This window comes from Dermacentor andersoni, chromosome 3 (assembly GCF_023375885.2).
Source record: "Dermacentor andersoni chromosome 3, qqDerAnde1_hic_scaffold, whole genome shotgun sequence".
NCBI classification, from domain to species: domain Eukaryota; kingdom Metazoa; phylum Arthropoda; class Arachnida; order Ixodida; family Ixodidae; genus Dermacentor; species Dermacentor andersoni.
In genome coordinates, this window is record NC_092816.1 from 32024362 (window position 1) to 32040804 (window position 16443).

General features: G+C 46.1%; 2 protein-coding genes across 5 annotated transcripts in view; one reads left to right on the forward strand and one right to left on the reverse strand.

Annotated features, from left to right (window-relative positions):
• LOC126520866 (guanine nucleotide-binding protein subunit beta-2-like) overlaps positions 1-3463 on the reverse strand; it is a 40538-nt gene extending 37075 nt beyond the window's left edge. Inside the window, exon 1 of one of the 3 annotated variants that reach the window (XR_008609908.2) lies at positions 2558-3452. Coding sequence is in view for 2 of the 3 variants with exons in the window: in XM_050169666.3 (XP_050025623.1) it covers positions 2558-2560 (3 nt within the window). In the remaining variant the exon portion in view is untranslated. Of the gene's footprint in view, positions 1-2557 lie in introns of all 3 variants that reach the window. The other 2 variants (XM_050169666.3, XM_055064929.2) reach the window with 2 other exon arrangements.
• An 8899-nt stretch (positions 3464-12362) lies between these two features.
• Plod (procollagen lysyl hydroxylase) overlaps positions 12363-16443 on the forward strand; it is a 175936-nt gene continuing 171855 nt past the window's right edge. For both annotated transcript variants that reach the window (XM_050169644.3, XM_050169645.3), the window contains exons 1-3: positions 12363-12475; positions 13240-13359; positions 13449-13546. In XM_050169644.3, coding sequence (XP_050025601.2) covers positions 12388-12475; positions 13240-13359; positions 13449-13546 — 306 coding nt within the window. In that variant the 5' untranslated portion in view covers positions 12363-12387. The remainder of the gene's footprint in view (positions 12476-13239; positions 13360-13448; positions 13547-16443) is intronic.

Here is a 16443-nt window from a genome sequence, read left to right on the forward strand (position 1 = left end):
CGGACATTACTCGCGCGACACATCGAAACACATATTCAACTAATTAAAAAATCACTAACAATCTTTAATTATCTACATTACGGCACATATTGTGATTTACGAATCGTAACCGGTTAGTTTGCAATAATGGATTTCCAGAATGACGCCAGTTTAAAATATACGTCATCGAGCTCGCCGTAAAAATGCACTGCTCTTCCGCACACTTTATTTTAACAAAATTATCTTTTATGCATTGCAGCACAAAAATAACCGGAACGCCCATGTATTTTGTTCCACGCTTTCGGAAATAATGTCTCGAAGCTGGTGTCATTCTGCAAATTCATTTCAAAATTTTTAAATTACATTATGGGGTTTTACGTGCCAAAACCACTTTCTCATTATGAGGCACGCCGTAGTGGAAGACTCCGGAAATTTCGACCACCTGGGGTTCTTTAACGCGCACCTAAATCTAAGTACACGGGTGTTTTCGCATTTCGCCCCCATCGAAATGCGGCCACTGTGGCCGGGATTCGATCTCGCGACCTCGTGCTCAGCAGCCCAACACCATAGCTACTGAGCAACCACGGGGGGTAATTCATTTCAAGTGGATACGTCTTGCAAGCTCACCGGCTACAATTCGTAAATTGCAATATGTGCCGCAATTAATTAAGAACTCAATTAGTTGAATATGCGTTTCGATTTCTCGTGCTACTAATGTCCGCCTCCTCGAACAACCCATGCTTAAGGACAAGAACTATGCTATTTGCCACAGGTGATATTTAAAATTTTCGTAAAGCTTAAAATATTATCACCCTGTATATTGTCACGCTGTAGTGACGATGAAGAACGCAGTAGCAAAACTCTGAATAGCGAAACTAACTTTTTTTTTTTTGTTAGGCGAACCTGTGGCCAGAAGAACAAGCAACAGTCAAGCACATGCAACGATAGCGGCGAGCGCAGTCGGCGATCGTCGAAAATCTGATCCGCGGCCGGGTCAAGGGCGTCGCGGCTTTTGCGCATGACGCGTGGAAAATTTCAGAGTAACCGCCTGGTGTCCACGTGCCTTCCAGAAACTACTACATGATTTGCGTTGTGCATACGATCAGACTGAACAAGGTGCGGCGACAACAGCCAACGGACAGAACCATCGACTACACTCGAGCAAGATGCAAATCACGCAGGCGCGTCTTGCGCCGAACGACAGCGAAAGTTAGCGGGTGCAATGTAGTCCTCGAGAAAAGGACACACAAATACGGGTGTCAATACGCTGCATTAACCTGTCTGCCTCGCCTTGAGCATTGTGTGTTTAAAAAACAAGTTATACTTTCTGAAACCTTGTAGCGTACCTTGATAATTCTTGGAATAACCTATGGACTCTTTTTCGCAATGCGGCAAAGCGCTGTTACTCATTCTGTGAATAAGTATCCCGTACAAACAAACAATACGAAAGTCGTGAATGAAATAGCGAGCAATATAATACTTTCATTAGACAAACTGGAATTGTATGAACGCAATTTCGCAGCGCAATCTTTGAAGTAGATACATTTGTTGCCCATTCACAGGTTTGCTATTCGTGTTCTGGGCAATTCTTTTGATGATGAATTAAATAACATTCGATCTTTTTTACCATATTTTTTCTTGTTCTGACGAATAGAATTTATCCGGGCCAGCGGGTTTGATGGCTCATCATTAAGTAAATGTCAACAAAGGGTGACCATGAAAACCTCGTTCATTTGTGAGCCAATACTGAATCATGAGAAGTTTTGTACCATTTCCTTTGTGCTTTCCGAAGATTACAATCTTTCCGAAGAATAGTGTTCAGCGCGCTCACCACGCAAGTCATGTAAGTGCTTGCAAACGCCTGTTTATCATTAACTCGTGATCTGTAGGGTCGCGTTCGAGAGTTGGCCCGAACAATATGGCCACGACCATGCATGCCCCCCTCCGTAATGTCCATTTTCCACTCTATAGACACACACCAAACGAGTCCCGCTGAAATCTGTAAGGCTTTGAGGAAGGTCCATGAAAGCGAAGTTCGGCTTGATACCCAGCTAAAGGTATAGCACGGTTCCGCAAAGGAAATTTGAGATTAGTACAATCACCATTTCTGCGCATCGAGTTATTAATTGATTCGTCCTCCTCATGCCCTTCGTTAACCTCGTGTCTAGCTCGCTGGCAAATGGTAGAGCTACTGGCTCTCGGGAAGGTATTGGAATCTGGTTCAGTCTCCGGAATAGCTATAGCCAAGACAAGTTTTTTTTTTTTTTCACCCTTCAGCTGCGAATCTTTCTTCGGTACCAGTGCGTGTGCATGTGGGATGGTGGTAGGGGCGGTTCCTTTTTAGCATCGTGCTGTATAGTTGCAACTGGATGCCAACTTTTTTTTCTTTTCGTGCAAGTGCTGCAAATACACAATGACAATGCAAGCGGGGAAAGAAAAATAATAAAGATGAAATTCCCTCATCGCAGTCCATACGCCGGTGGCTCCAAGTAACGGGCTATAGCCTCCCTCACATTTGCACTTATTCTTTCCTCCACCTTCGCGAAAACAGTCGACACAATGACAGGCTTACACTTACCATGATTGACGCTCGTCGCCTCCCACTCCTAACGCACAGAACACGCACTCTTTCTCGACCACCCACGTATCGGTGCCCGTTCAGTGGCTCGTTGCACGACAACGGAGATGCGGCGGTTCACATGCACGCACTGTATGCAGTTCTGGCAAGAAACAAGACACGCGGGACGAGCAACGTACGCCGCCGGGGCCAGTCGGCGACAACACGCCGTAAACTCGCTGTACCTAACGAACAAAGCCACCCGAGCTGGAGACGCGCACACGACACCTGTGCAACGGAGGCAAGTCAGTCAGGTGCGACGCGCTTTCACCACGTGTCCGTGCGCGTGTGACGAGGGCCGCTGGGCGCGCCCCTCTTTTGGCCCCGTGTTCGTAGAGGGGGGCGGCGAGAAGCCGTTGAATTGTGCTCAGCGTTGCGTGGTCCGACGCGCTTCGGCGGGTCGACCGCGGGACGCGTATCCTTCGAATGTAATGCAATTAAGGACAAAGCAGCCCCGAGCCGCAGGGCTTCCCCCTCCTGGTGCGACATGCATCAATCTGGTCGAGGCCTTGGCGACGGATCGACTCAGACACGAGCGGCGCGCGCGACACACCTCGCGCGCGCGCGCTAACAGGCTTAAGCGGACGCAAGGTTGGGGCCCAGTGGGCAGCCGCCAAAGCCCGCGGGTCAATGTTATGCCTCGTAGAGCGGGTTAACGGGTACGGTAACATGGGTGGGTGCCCTATATATCTTCGTGTGACCGTCACCTCGAACTTAAAGGGACACTAGTAAGAGCAGCACAAGACCAATCTAGTTATCGAAACTGTTTATTCGAGGCTCGGTCAGTATTTGTTGGACGTGAAGCCGTTGACTGATAGGGCGAAGAAAATGAGGGTATGCGTTCCCCCTTTTGAACTTCAAGCGCGAACCGGAGCGCCGGTACATTGGTGTGATGTCACGAATTTCAGTGCAGTTTTTTTTTTGGGGGGGGGGGGGGGGGGGGCGTATTATGTGACATAAGAATTCGTAGGGCTTGATTGATAAGTCGGTCGCGTCTTTGACTCCTGTAGAATGCGTGGCACACCTTGCTTATCGTCAAACAATTGAGCCCTGGCCACTGTAGTCCTGAGTCCAAGCGCTGTTAAAATCTGTTAAATCACAGGTAGCTTCATGATTCAAGGCGTCACCACGCGTCTTTCCTGCGTCGTCACACTCTTGCCAAACCTAGTTCATGGCGAGAGTGAACTTTTAGGTATTTCAGATGTGTAGTTTACCGACCCAGCTTAACTTTATATAAACCCGCCGTGGTTGCTTAGTGGCTATGGTGTTGGGCAGCTAAGCACGAGGTCGCGGGATCGAATCCCGGCCACGGCGGCCGCATTTCGAAGGGGGCGAAATGCGAAAACACCCGTGTACTTAGATTTAGGTGCACGTTAAAGAACCCCAGGGGGTCCAAATTTCCGGAGGCCCCCACTACGGCGTGCCTCATAATCAGAAAATGGTTTTGGCACGTAAAACCCCACATTAGTAAAATTAACTTTATATAACTTCACATTTTTAATGTACGCTTGTCAAAGAGCTTGGTCACTGGCACTATGCAGGACGTCGGATATACTGACACCCATCTACAGGTCTCTATTCCTGACACAATTATAATTATTGTTGTTGTTGTTATCCCTAAAAAAATTCACCGAAGGTTGCGATACTCGATCCTTAATGCGAAATTTGAGCGCAGCTCTACAGGTATTTTCATTTCGTGATAAATTGGCTGGCGCGGACAATGTGTCTTGTGCGGCACGTTGCAAACTGAGCGAAGCGCTGCAAAACAAGTAACACTCAACTGCAATGATAGCGGCGAGCAGAGTCAGCGATTGTCGAAAATTTGATCTGCAGATCAAGTGCGTCGGCTTTTATACATGACTCGTTGAAGGTTCTAGTCTAATCGCTGATGCGCGCGTGGCTTCCAGAAAGCATCTACAGAATTCGCGTCACGCATACAAATTACAAATACTATGGCGCCATCTCGTAGACTCGTGCGGCTCTATGCTTTCCTTCTCACCCTTTCGCCATACTCCCTTCCGCCTCATGCTGTCAATGTAGCCTCCTCCTCCGTTTTTCTCCTCGCGCTCTCTTCTTTCATCTCCCGCTGCGCTCCACGTTCCCTTTCACCTTTTGTTGTGCTCGTTCGCTCAGTTACGAGGGACAACGCCGACGCTCGCCGCAGGAACGGGAGCCTAAGAGATGCGCTCTAAAAGAGAGAGAAAAAAAATCCCCGCCCAGGCACTCCGTACAGATGATTAACCGGGGAAGCTGAAACGTGCGGCCTCGGTGTTTATCACTGGGTGCGGGGACGGTACAGTATCCGCCTCCCGTGCAAGAGGACCGTGATTCAAATCCCGGACCGCAGAATTCTCCACCGGAAAATACCAGAAAAAAACAACAACCGTGTGTTGAGAAAATTGCACAAACAGGCCTGGAGTGCGGCCTGATCCCGGTGACCAGAACCGGTAACGCACTCTCTCACCAGAGCAGGATTGGCCACCCTGGTGCAGTACTTGGCCACAACCTCCTATATGAACACAACAATCAAACCCCGGCCCTCAGTCCCCAGCAGCTGCGAAGCAACTGACCACGGCGGCGGTCAGACCTGCGACGCTGCAGAGGGTGCTAAGAATGCCTGGCTCCGGACAGGCCGCCATTGGAATATGAACCTGGCAACGTTTAACGCTAGAACGTTATCTAGTGAGGCGAGTCTAGCAGTGCTATTGGAGGAATTAGAGGGCAGTAAATGGGATATAATAGGGCTCAGTGAAGTTAGGAGGCCAAAAGAAGCATATACAGTGCTAAAAAGCAGGCACGTCTTGTGCTACCGGGGCTTAGCAGAGAGACGAGAACTAGGTGTCGGATTCCTGATTAATAAGAACATAGCTGGTAACATACAGGGATTCTATAGCATTAACGAGAGGGTGGCATGTCTTGTTGTGAAACTTAATAAGAGGTACAAAATGAAGGTTATACAGGTCTACGCCCCTACATCTAGTCATGATGACCAGGAAGTCGAAAGCTTCTATGAAGACGTGGAATCGGCGATGGGTAAAGTCAAAACAAAATACAGTATACTGATGGGCGATTTCAATGCCAGGGTAGGCAAGAAGCAGGCCGGAGACAAGTCAGTGGGGGAATATGGCATAGGCTCTAGGAATAGCAGAGGAGAGTTATTAGTAGAGTTTGCAGAACAGAATAATATGCGGATAATGAATACCTTTTTCCGCAAGCGGGTTAGCCGAAAGTGGACATGGAGGAGCCCGAATGGTGAGACTAGAAATGAAATCGACTTTATACTCTGCGCGAACCCTGGCATCATACAAGATGTAGATGTGCTCGGCAAGGTGCGCTGCAGTGACCATAGGATGGTAAGAACTCGAATTAGCCTTGACTTGAGGAGGGAACGGAAGAAACTGGTACATAAGAAACCAATCAATGAGTTAGCGGTAAGAGGGAAACTAGAGGAATTCCGGATCAAGCTACAGAACAGGTATTCGGCTTTAACCCAGGAAGAGGACCATAGTGTTGAAGCAATGAACGACAATCTTATGGGCATCATTAAGGAGTGCGCAATAGAAGTCGGTGGTAACGCCGTTAAACAGGAAACCAGTAAGCTATCGCAGGAGACGAAAGATCTGATCAAGAAACGCCAATGTATGAAAGCCTCTAACCCTACAGCTAGAATAGAACTGGCAGAACTTTCTAAGTTAATCAACAAGCGTAAGACAGCGGACATAAGGAAATATAATATGGATAGAATTGAACAGGCTCTCAGGAACGGAGGAAGCCTAAAAGCAGTAAAGAAGAAACTAGGAATAGGCAAAAATCAGATGTGTGCGTTAAGAGACAAAGCCGGCAATATCGTTACTAATATGGATGAGATAGTTCAAGTGGCTGAAGAGCTTTATAGAGATTTATGCAGTACCAGTAACACCCACGACGATAAGGTGAGAGAGAATAGTCTAGAGGAACTTGAAATCCCACAAGTAACACCGGAAGAGGTAAAGAACGCCTTGGGAGCTATGCAAAGGGGGAAGGCAGCTGGGGAGGATCAGGTAACAGCAGATTTGTTGAAGGATGGTGGGAACACTGTCCTAGAAAGGTTGGCCGCCCTATATACACAATGCCTCATGACCTCGAACGTACCGGAATCTTGGAAGAACGCTAACATAATCCTAATCCATAAGAAAGGGGACGCCAAAGACTTGAAAAATTATAGACCGATCAGCTTACTGTCCGTTGCCTACAAAGTATTTACTAAGGTAATCGCAAATAGAATCAGGAATATCTTAGACTTCTGTCAACCAAAGGACCAGGCAGGATCCCGTAAAGGCTACTCAACAATAGACCATATTCACACTATCAATCAGGTGATAGAGAAATGTGCGGAATATAACCAACCCTTATATATAGCCTTCATTGATTACGAAAAAGCATTTGATTCAGTCGAAACCTCAGCAGTCATGGAGGCACTACGGAATCAGGGTGTAGATGAGCCATATGTAAAGATACTGGAAGCTATATATAGCGGTTCCACAGCCACCGTAATCCTCCACAAAGAAAGCAACAAAATCCCAATAAAGAAAGGCGTCAGACAGGGAGATATGATATCTCCAATGCTATTCACAGCGTGTTTACAGGAGGTATTCAGAGACCTGGAGTGGGAAGAATTGGGGATAAAAGTTGATGGAGAATACCTTAGCAACTTGCGATTCGCTGATGATATTGCTTTGCTTAGTAACTCAGGAGACCAATTGCAATGCATGCTCACTGACCTGGAGAGGCAAAGCAGAAGGGTGGGTCTGAAAATTAATCTACAGAAAACTAAAGTAATGTTTAACAGTCTCGGAAGAGAACAGCAGTTTACGATAGGTAGCGAGGCACTGCAAGTGGTAAGGGAATACATCTACTTAGGGCAGGTAGTGACCACGGATCCGGATCATGAGACTGAAATAACCAGAAGAATAAGAATGGGCTGGGGTGCGTTTGGCAGGTATTCTCAAATCATGAACAGCAGGTTGCCACTATCCCTCAAGAGGAAAGTGTATAACAGCTGTGTCTTACCAGTACTCACCTACGGGGCAGAAACCTGGAGGCTTACGAAAAGGGTTCTGCTGAAATTGAGGACGACGCAACGAGCCATGGAAAGAAGAATGATAGGTGTAACGTTAAGGGATAAGAAAAGAGCAGATTGGGTGAGGGAACAAACGCGGGTAAATGACATCTTAGTTGAAATCAAGAAAAAAGAAATGGGCATGGGCCAGACATGTAATGAGGAGGGAAGATAACCGATGGTCATTAGGGGTTACGGACTGGATTCCAAGGGAAGGAAAGCGTAGTAGCGGGCGGCAGAAAGTTAGGTGGGCGGATGACATTAAGACGTTTGCAGGGACAACATGGCCACCATTAGTACATGACCGGGGTAGTTGGAGAAGTATGGGAGAGGCCTTTGCCCTGCAGTGGGCGTAACTAGGCTGATGATGATGATGATGATGAATCCGGATGGTTCATTAAACGACGGCTTGGCAGGCTGCCGGATCCTCGTTACTCAGTTGCAGATTGCGTTCGGCTGCACGAGCCTGTTCTTGTGTCCGGGCTGCAGTATCAGCACCGCGTAGACTAGTTCGTTCACGGTGCTGCTCCCGGCGTTGCTGATCGAAAGCTGCCTGCGCCTTAGGAGTACGTATGACGCGTGCTCTATACCACTCCGGAGCCGGAGGGAAACGGCTGCGCGCGCGCGCGGCTGCAACGGAGCGCAACGACGTCACTATTGGCGCAGCCAATCGCGCGCCTTTCTCTCTCCGTTTTTGATTTCGCGCATGCTCATGTGGTTACGCCGGAGGAGTTTTCGGCGTGCAGGCGACAGACGGACGGACGAATGGGCTTGCCATATACAGATTCGCTGTAAAAAAGAAAGCTGGGAGCATTCTGGTAACTGCCACTCCAAGGGGCACAACGCCTGCCTACTCTTCACAAAGGAGGGGCAAGAAACATAGATGTAGAAGATAGGAAGAAGAGAAAGAAAGAGAAAAGAAAAAAACAAGATGACATATCTGGAAGACTAAAGCAAAACAGTGATAAAGAATTAATTAATTAAGGGAAAATGAGACATCCACCCAATCATAGCAATTGCTACAAAGGAAATCCATACAGTACGTTCTATAAAAGAAAAGTCTCGCAGTTGAAGAAAAAATTCGTCCTGGTCTTTTCTTTCGAAAAAACTCGTATGGGTTTCCTTTGTAGCAATTGCTACGATTGGGTGGATGTCTCATTTTCCCTTAATCAATTTCATCTCTCCACCATGCAGGTTTCCACAGAACTATTACGTTCAAATAAAGAAAGAAGTACGGCAGCTGGAACAGAAAAAATAAATAATTCACTGCACTCGCGCTATTAAAATATTGTTAAGAAGTTTAAACGTCCGAGGTCTTCTAAGCCGTAAACAAAGAAACACATTAGCTACAAACGGAAAGCCAAGTACGTATCTTTCAGAAACGGAAGGAGGGTACGGCGAGCATGGTGGTATCGAGACGCACCACCACTGTGGTGCGTCTCAGCACTGTGGTGCAGGCATTCACCGAGGCTCGTATACCACAACCTCGACCGCGAACACAGGGCGGAAAGTTTCCGTTTCCGATGCGCTGGTCTGGGAACACCCAGATTCTGGGGCTATATACTGGAGGATTCACGAATAATTATGCTAAAGAGCTGGGTTTCTGATTCCTGAAGTTGTTTCGGCGGCCAGTTGCAGATAACTAAAGCTTGCTGATGTTCGTCGCATGATATCCTTACCCACTCCTTCACCTCGTGTATCACTACCGCCGAATTCATTTGACTTCGCTGTTACATAATCACATGGCCTTACGTTTTGTCCGCGAATGCTTCTCAAGTCAGGCTCGTTTAACCCTATAGAAGAAACTGGGGATGAGGGTTACACCCACCTAAATCATTCATTCTAACATTTCCGCCACTCTTTCTGGAGACTTTAGTAAACATGTTCTTATTACATTTCCGAAGTAATTATAACATATTATTTTACACGCTGTTGCTACCCCATGCGTGATAAAGCTGATGTACCATGACGTAGAGTTCACTCAGGACAGGGTTCATTGGAGATCGCTGGTAGAGGCCTTCGTCCTGCAGTCGACATAAAGTATGTGGGATGAATACGACATTAAAAGGTGGCCCCCGTGTGGTTCCAAACGCTTCCCAATCCCCTATCTGAAGGAAAATGTTTTTTTATCTAAGTGTGGTCTTATGCCAAGCATTTCAAGCCACAGCCTGAGGAAATGTAAAGTATATATAAAATGTCGCCACTGAGACATATTTGAGTTGTCCTGTCTCAACACGTGGAAGAATAAGAAGTTGACCATCTGGCAGGCTTCTATTGTGTAGCCTTAGCGTGTCACAAAACTGAAGACAAGAAGAAGACCACAGCATGTTTGATTTGGCACCCGCTGATCAGCTGTGGATTGTTCGTTCACATACTTTATTTCTGAGAAGTGAGGACATACCGTGATAATTGTTCATTTTACCATTTTACCTGGCCACGCTTCGGTAAGAGAGAGAGAGAGAGAGAGAAAAAAAATAACATATGAGTGTGAGAAAGGCAGAGAGGTCGGCCGGAGGAGCTTTGCCTCTGGTCTGCTACGCTGCGTAGGGGAAATAATATACCGACCCTGGCAAGCAGCTGAATATACGCAATTTTTTTTTATTTTGTCTCATGGATGGTTAAAATATGAGGCCATATTTGAGTATCATCAGTGTCCCATCCTTAGAGAGAAATTGCATTTTGTCAAAGCTACACGCTCAGCCTGGTGATCTTTCCCCACATAATTCACTCTTAAAAAAGTTTAATTACACCTTTTGGGTTGTATCTTGTCACGCAACAATGATCGTTATCTGTCTTGCCTGCATTTCCTTTCTTTAACGCTGCGAGCCCCGTACTTCCAAGTCACGAACGGCTTGCGCGTTATCAGTGTGACACAGCATATTCGACAGGAAAGTAGCGAGCGCAGAGATTTCAAGAAAGGGAACGCAAGAAAGGCAGATGACGATTGCCGTTGTGGGGCAAGATAAGCCCCAAAGGGTTCAAACTTTTTTAAGAGTGTAGAAAAAACAAAAGAAATACTGCAGGGTGCTGATACCTCCTGCTGCTTTGCTGTCACAAATTACAATAATTTTTGGCTTATTTGGCGTTCGCGAGGTCACGTGTTGGGCATACGTGGGCACGTGGCAGTTGGTTCCAACCGATGTTCCGACTCGCGCAATGGCAGCCCTGTATTGTCTAGAAGAAAAGCGACAAAGCGGATGACATAAATCACACTTGGCGCACTTAATAACCGCCGCGCACTGCTCCATAACGGGTTCGGCCTTCGGCTTCTGTTCGGAGACGTGGATGGCACGCGGCTTACACGCGTCAGCATACGGCACTTCCCATCGCCGCTCGCGAGCTGCCAAGTGCAACGAGAGATGTTTGACTTTCGTTCGTTCGCGGCTGATATGCTATCCTTTTCTTTTTTTTTTTCGCAGCGCGCGACCTTGCTTTTGGGTTTTTGTTTCAAAGAGCTCGCTGGGTCACGTAACCCCCGACACGAAGTTGCGGAGCTTGCGGTCCCTTTCGAGAACTCATCCTCATGCCTTGAAGCTGCTTGACGTGGCTCTCATTTTGTGATCTACGTTCACTGCCCATATATATAGTGTATAATGAATGGCCACTCATTGTAAAGTAATTCTAAATAAGCTTCACTGCATGACTAATGTGTATAGTTCAATTTAGGATTTTTCAATTTCATTTTTTTTTTAGTATTGCTCTACATTTGTTGTAATTTTTCTTGGCGAGGTGTCGGTGTTGCGAAAGCTGCATAAATTAGATGCATACGATTTCTTCCCCATCTGTCACTTCTAAGCACTGTTCTTTCGCTCGCGTTGTTTGTGCGTCCCGGCATTTGCACACAGTAACGTACTACTACTACTACTACTACTACTACTACTACTACTACTACTACTACTACAACTAATACTAATACTACTCTTACTACTACTACTACTACTACTACTACTACTACTACTACTACTACTACTACTACTACTACTGCTACTAATAATAATAATGATAATAATAATAATAGCAAACTCGATCTTTCGATCGTGGTCGAGTGATACCACAAGCAGAGGTATTCCGCGCTTCCGTGTAAAAGAATGTATATTCCGTTCTGATATGGCATCAGTCAATTAACTCAGATGCGCTCAGAGTTTCCTCAGCGCAATGCCCCATGCACTAACATAAATAGTAAATATAAAGAAAAGGAAAGAAATACCAAATTATTACTACACGTGTGTTTGCCTCCTCGAACGGAGACGTGACTTTTGAGAGCGAATTGCGTGAGCATCACCGAGTGCACTGATCGCAAACATATGCGCCACGACACAATGCCAACTTGGGCGCTGATCTAGCTCCGTGTGGGCCGCCGCGCCGCACCCTTGCAACACGCCTCGGAGACGGGGACGGCGAGGCCGTCTAGGAAGATGTGAGCGACGGGACAAGGGGGAAATGGAGACTTCTGAAGGGAGAGAGCGGCTCGAATCGAAGCCGTACAAGGCGCGAAGAAAAATAAAAAGATAAATTGTGACAACGGCACGAGCGAAAGTTGAATGAGCAGCAAAAAGAAGCTGAGGAGGGGAGTGGCGGGTTTGGAGTCTGGAGAAGAGAAAGGACGTGGTGAGAGAGAAGGAGAGCGCGCCGCCGCCTTCGTTCGCGCCGCGCAGAAGGGAAGGGACCACTGCCTTGCCTGCCCCGTTTCAAAATGGCCGCGCTACGGCTGGTGGTCATCGCCTTTATAGCAACTTTCTCGCGTCACGCGGTCGCCGATGAGGATTCTCAAGGCAAAGCAGGTACGTGAATCGATTGGCAATGAAACCGCGTCGCTACTCGATCACTATGCCGCGTGTTCGAAGCCTTCAACACACTTAACTGAGCGCATCTCGCTCGAATGTGATGCTTGGGTGCTTGGACGAGCGGAGCGTGCGGAGGCGATTGTTTATTCTACGCGGTGTCAAGAAGTTACAAATTTTTGTTATCAGTAAGATTTCTTGGAAGTATTTTAGGGACATAAGCTGCGCGTATTTATTGCTACTGGCGTTTCTGTTGGTACGATGCAGTTGAAAGAGGAGCGCACGGAGTATTTTTGCGTGGACGTAGCTAACGGAGTTGCGTTACTTCGTTACTTCGTGCGAACTTTGAATGTAAACTTTTGCAGTGCCCCGGAGGGCCGGTTTTACACTAGCTTTTGAAGGTATTTGGTAACTTACCCGCTTCTTTTGTGTCTAAAGAGTATCGATCTTTCATTTTGCATAAGCCGTGGTTCCGGGTTCATCTCCGGGTGCGTCGAGTGATTGCAACTTTGCGGAGCTTTCTTTTGTCGAAGCCCGCTGATGTCATGTTTATTTAGGGAATCCTTTCTTTTTATCTTACACAAATTAACGGACAAAGAGGCGAAACAGAAGCGCGATCAGCCGCTCCACGGAAACGCGCTAGGTTTCGGTTTTGTGAGTTTCGTTTCTCTTGGTGTCATTTTTGCGGCTTCTTATTGTGAAACGTGCGAGAGGGGAAGAAAAAAGAAATTAGAGGCGCTTACGCGTTTGTGTATGTATGCCAGGTTTCTGCAACGTTGCGGCCGACAGTGGCAGCCAAGGCATTGCCTGCCAACCTCCAGTGGATGCCAACGAGCATGTCAAATCAGTTTATGTTGCAAATGATTCTGAATCAGTCAAGCCTGGTGAGTAGTTGACTTTCCGTTAACCGTACCGGGTGAAGGGCTTTGCCGCGTTATAACTAACAGTTTGCCCGCTTGCTTTTATTTTCCAGGTACTCACCGGCTAGTCATATTCACAGTCGCCAGTGATGAAACGGATGGTTTTAAGCGTTTTGCTCGCTCTGCAAAAATCTATGGCTTGCAACCAAAGGTAATCTCCATTGGCTGTATTTGATTGACTGAGAGCACGCATTGACATAAACATTGAGTGGCTGAAATTGCAGGTCTTACAGTATACACACAGAATGTATACTGCACATTTACCACATTAACCTTTCCATGTCACGTTTTATTGCTTTTTATATTGACCCTTTTCGCGGCGATCTCGGGGGCGCTGCAATGTTTGATCACGTGGTGACGCGTCCATTGCTCGCCTTAATTACCTCCATTGCCTCCACATTTGCAATGGGTGTGTATGACGCCGGTGCGACTTAGCAAACCTCTGTTTCGGAAAATATCGTAGACGGTGTCTGGGTGGACAACACGAAGCTTTGACCACAGGTTCAGAGAACATGCAAAAGCGCTTTGGAAGCTGATTAAGCTATGTCCAAAAAGCACAAGCAGTATATACGGTGCTTGCTTTAAAAGCAAGGCTAAATATGTATTCCAAGCTATCCAAACTTTCCACTCATGAATTGAATCAGGATTAGTGGGTTTTGCTCTCCGTTCTTTATTTGGCAAATACTTTGAAGCAGCAGCATGTCACATTTCTGACTCGGTAAATTTCCTTGGTGCGGTCACTATCTGATTATTTCTGCCTGATTGCTCGCAGGTGTGCTCAGTTCCGATAGACTTGTCCTTGCTGTGCGCAAGGCTTGAAATGTAGCCGTATTGTACACTGTAATACCTTGTAGCAAAGATGTATTATGTCGTTACCAACTCGTGTACTCTTGTGGACCATTACGAAACATTTAGCTTCAACCATTCATGCGCTATCGGTGTAGTCCGTCATTTCTTGCGCGCATATGGTGCGCATATATTCAAGTGTGCGCTCGTTCACTTATTGACATGTTGGTGATAGAGCGGGTCTAAGATTCCGTGCCAGTTGGGGTACAGGTGTGTATATATTGTGTGCGAAATGTACTACGACAGGATGCGGCGCTATTCCCTTTGTCATTGTTTAACGAGCAGCACTCACTCTTGCCGACGTTCCGGGGCTGAAGCACTTTCTTTGGAGGTTAGTGATACAACATTGGGGGATGAGCAAATTTCTGTATCCTTGAAGAAAGCTGTACATCTCGAAGTGCTGGTAACATGTACGATCAGTTGCAGCAACGGTCCGCTAACTTGGCTACACAGATTCATTCTATTCCTTAATATGCCAGTCAGTATTCTTCTAGCCAACTACTGCACATGTCTTCAATCCACGTGATTCAATCCGGCTTGATTGGAGCACAGTGCGTTAGTGAAAACTCAGTTGCATTTCCAACAGCTGATCATACAGAAGCAAGGTGGAAGCGGTAATGGTTTCATATTCGTGTGCTGTCACTGAAGCGATGTGCAGCGCGCCACTGAAAGTGCCATCTCATTTGTCTAGAACAAACTGCTCCATGAAAATGGTCAATATTTTTTGTAGTATATATTGTACCCTTGCAAACCTTTATGTATGTTCCTTGTTCTGGCAGAAGAAGAGCTGCGATGCGAAATTTGCAACAAGCTCTGTGCTCCATGGTGTGCCTACAGGATGTGCATGTTTAATGAGTAAATGTGTAAGCATAATTGTTCGTATGCGGCAGCTTGCATGTTACTGTAGCACCAATGCAAGCAACATTGCACTCTCAATTTTTGGCAGCCAGAGAGGAATAAAAATAATTGGCATGGAAGTCAAAGCAGCACGCTGTTAAGAGGTATCTCTATAACATTATTTTTCAACTGAATTCAGAGAAACAAATGCCCAATAGGTCATAGGCAAACAAAATGGTTATGTAGATTCCTGACCAGTTCACTTCGTTGTTAATCTTCATTATCTGAAACATTGGCAAGGAAGTGCTTTAAGCGCATAGTTCACATTTGCAGTTAAATTTATTTGCACTAAAGACTGTTTCATACATGGCGCTGTCATATCAAAACTGGAAACCAGTCTAGTTTGTTATCCGGGAGTCAGTTAAAGTCTTTATACATAGCTGTCTTCCTGTTTTTGCAGGCTAGCTTTTTGATTGACTAGAATGAGAATTGTGCCGACGGTATTACATTACTATGGATCGTAGTCTATCTGGATGTTGTCATCGTTGCAACAGCAGCGCTCGGTCCCAAGTGAGAATATGCAGACAATTTTGGTTGCCTTTAGCTGTTGTTTAAGCGAGAAAATTTTCCAGAGCATAACCTGTACAGACCGAAGGTGCAACTGTAAGGCTAGAGTCATCCGTGCACAGAGAGAATGACGAAAAGAAATAGTCACTTGCATTGCCTTCTGTCAATTGCTGTCATGCAGCGCTGACATCATTCGTCTTTGCATGGCCGTTGTATTGAAATACAGTGAATTAACATGTCTAGTTAGGCCAGTTGGTTAAGCATATGGACATATGATGTAGGGTGTGAGATGTGGGCAACATTATATAGGAATAAGGTACACATAGCAGGTATTTATTTTAGACTGTGCAGAATTTAAAAAAAAATTGCTTGTGGCAGATAGCACAATCCCAATCCTTGAATGTGACTGCTTGAAGAGGGGGACATTACTTATGCAATAAACCAAAAGGCATAATGAATTAATTAACAAAAATAATTAATTAGGTTTTAATAAAACACCTTACAGCACATTATGCAATTTGTGACTAGAATTATTAATTTGTAGTGAGTTGGCAAGGCATGTCCACTTGGGCTGAATTGTAAGGACGGCACCAGTTTCAAGATATGCTCCGTCAAACTTGCGGTAGAACTGCCCTGTTGTTCCACTTACATTAAGAAAATGCCATTTTAGGCATTGAAGCACAAAAGTAGCTGTCCTCCCATTCTTGCAGGCTGGCGTTTTTATTGACTAGAAGGAGAATTGTGCCAACGGCATTGTATTACTATGGACCATAGTCTATCCGGTTGCTGTCATCATTG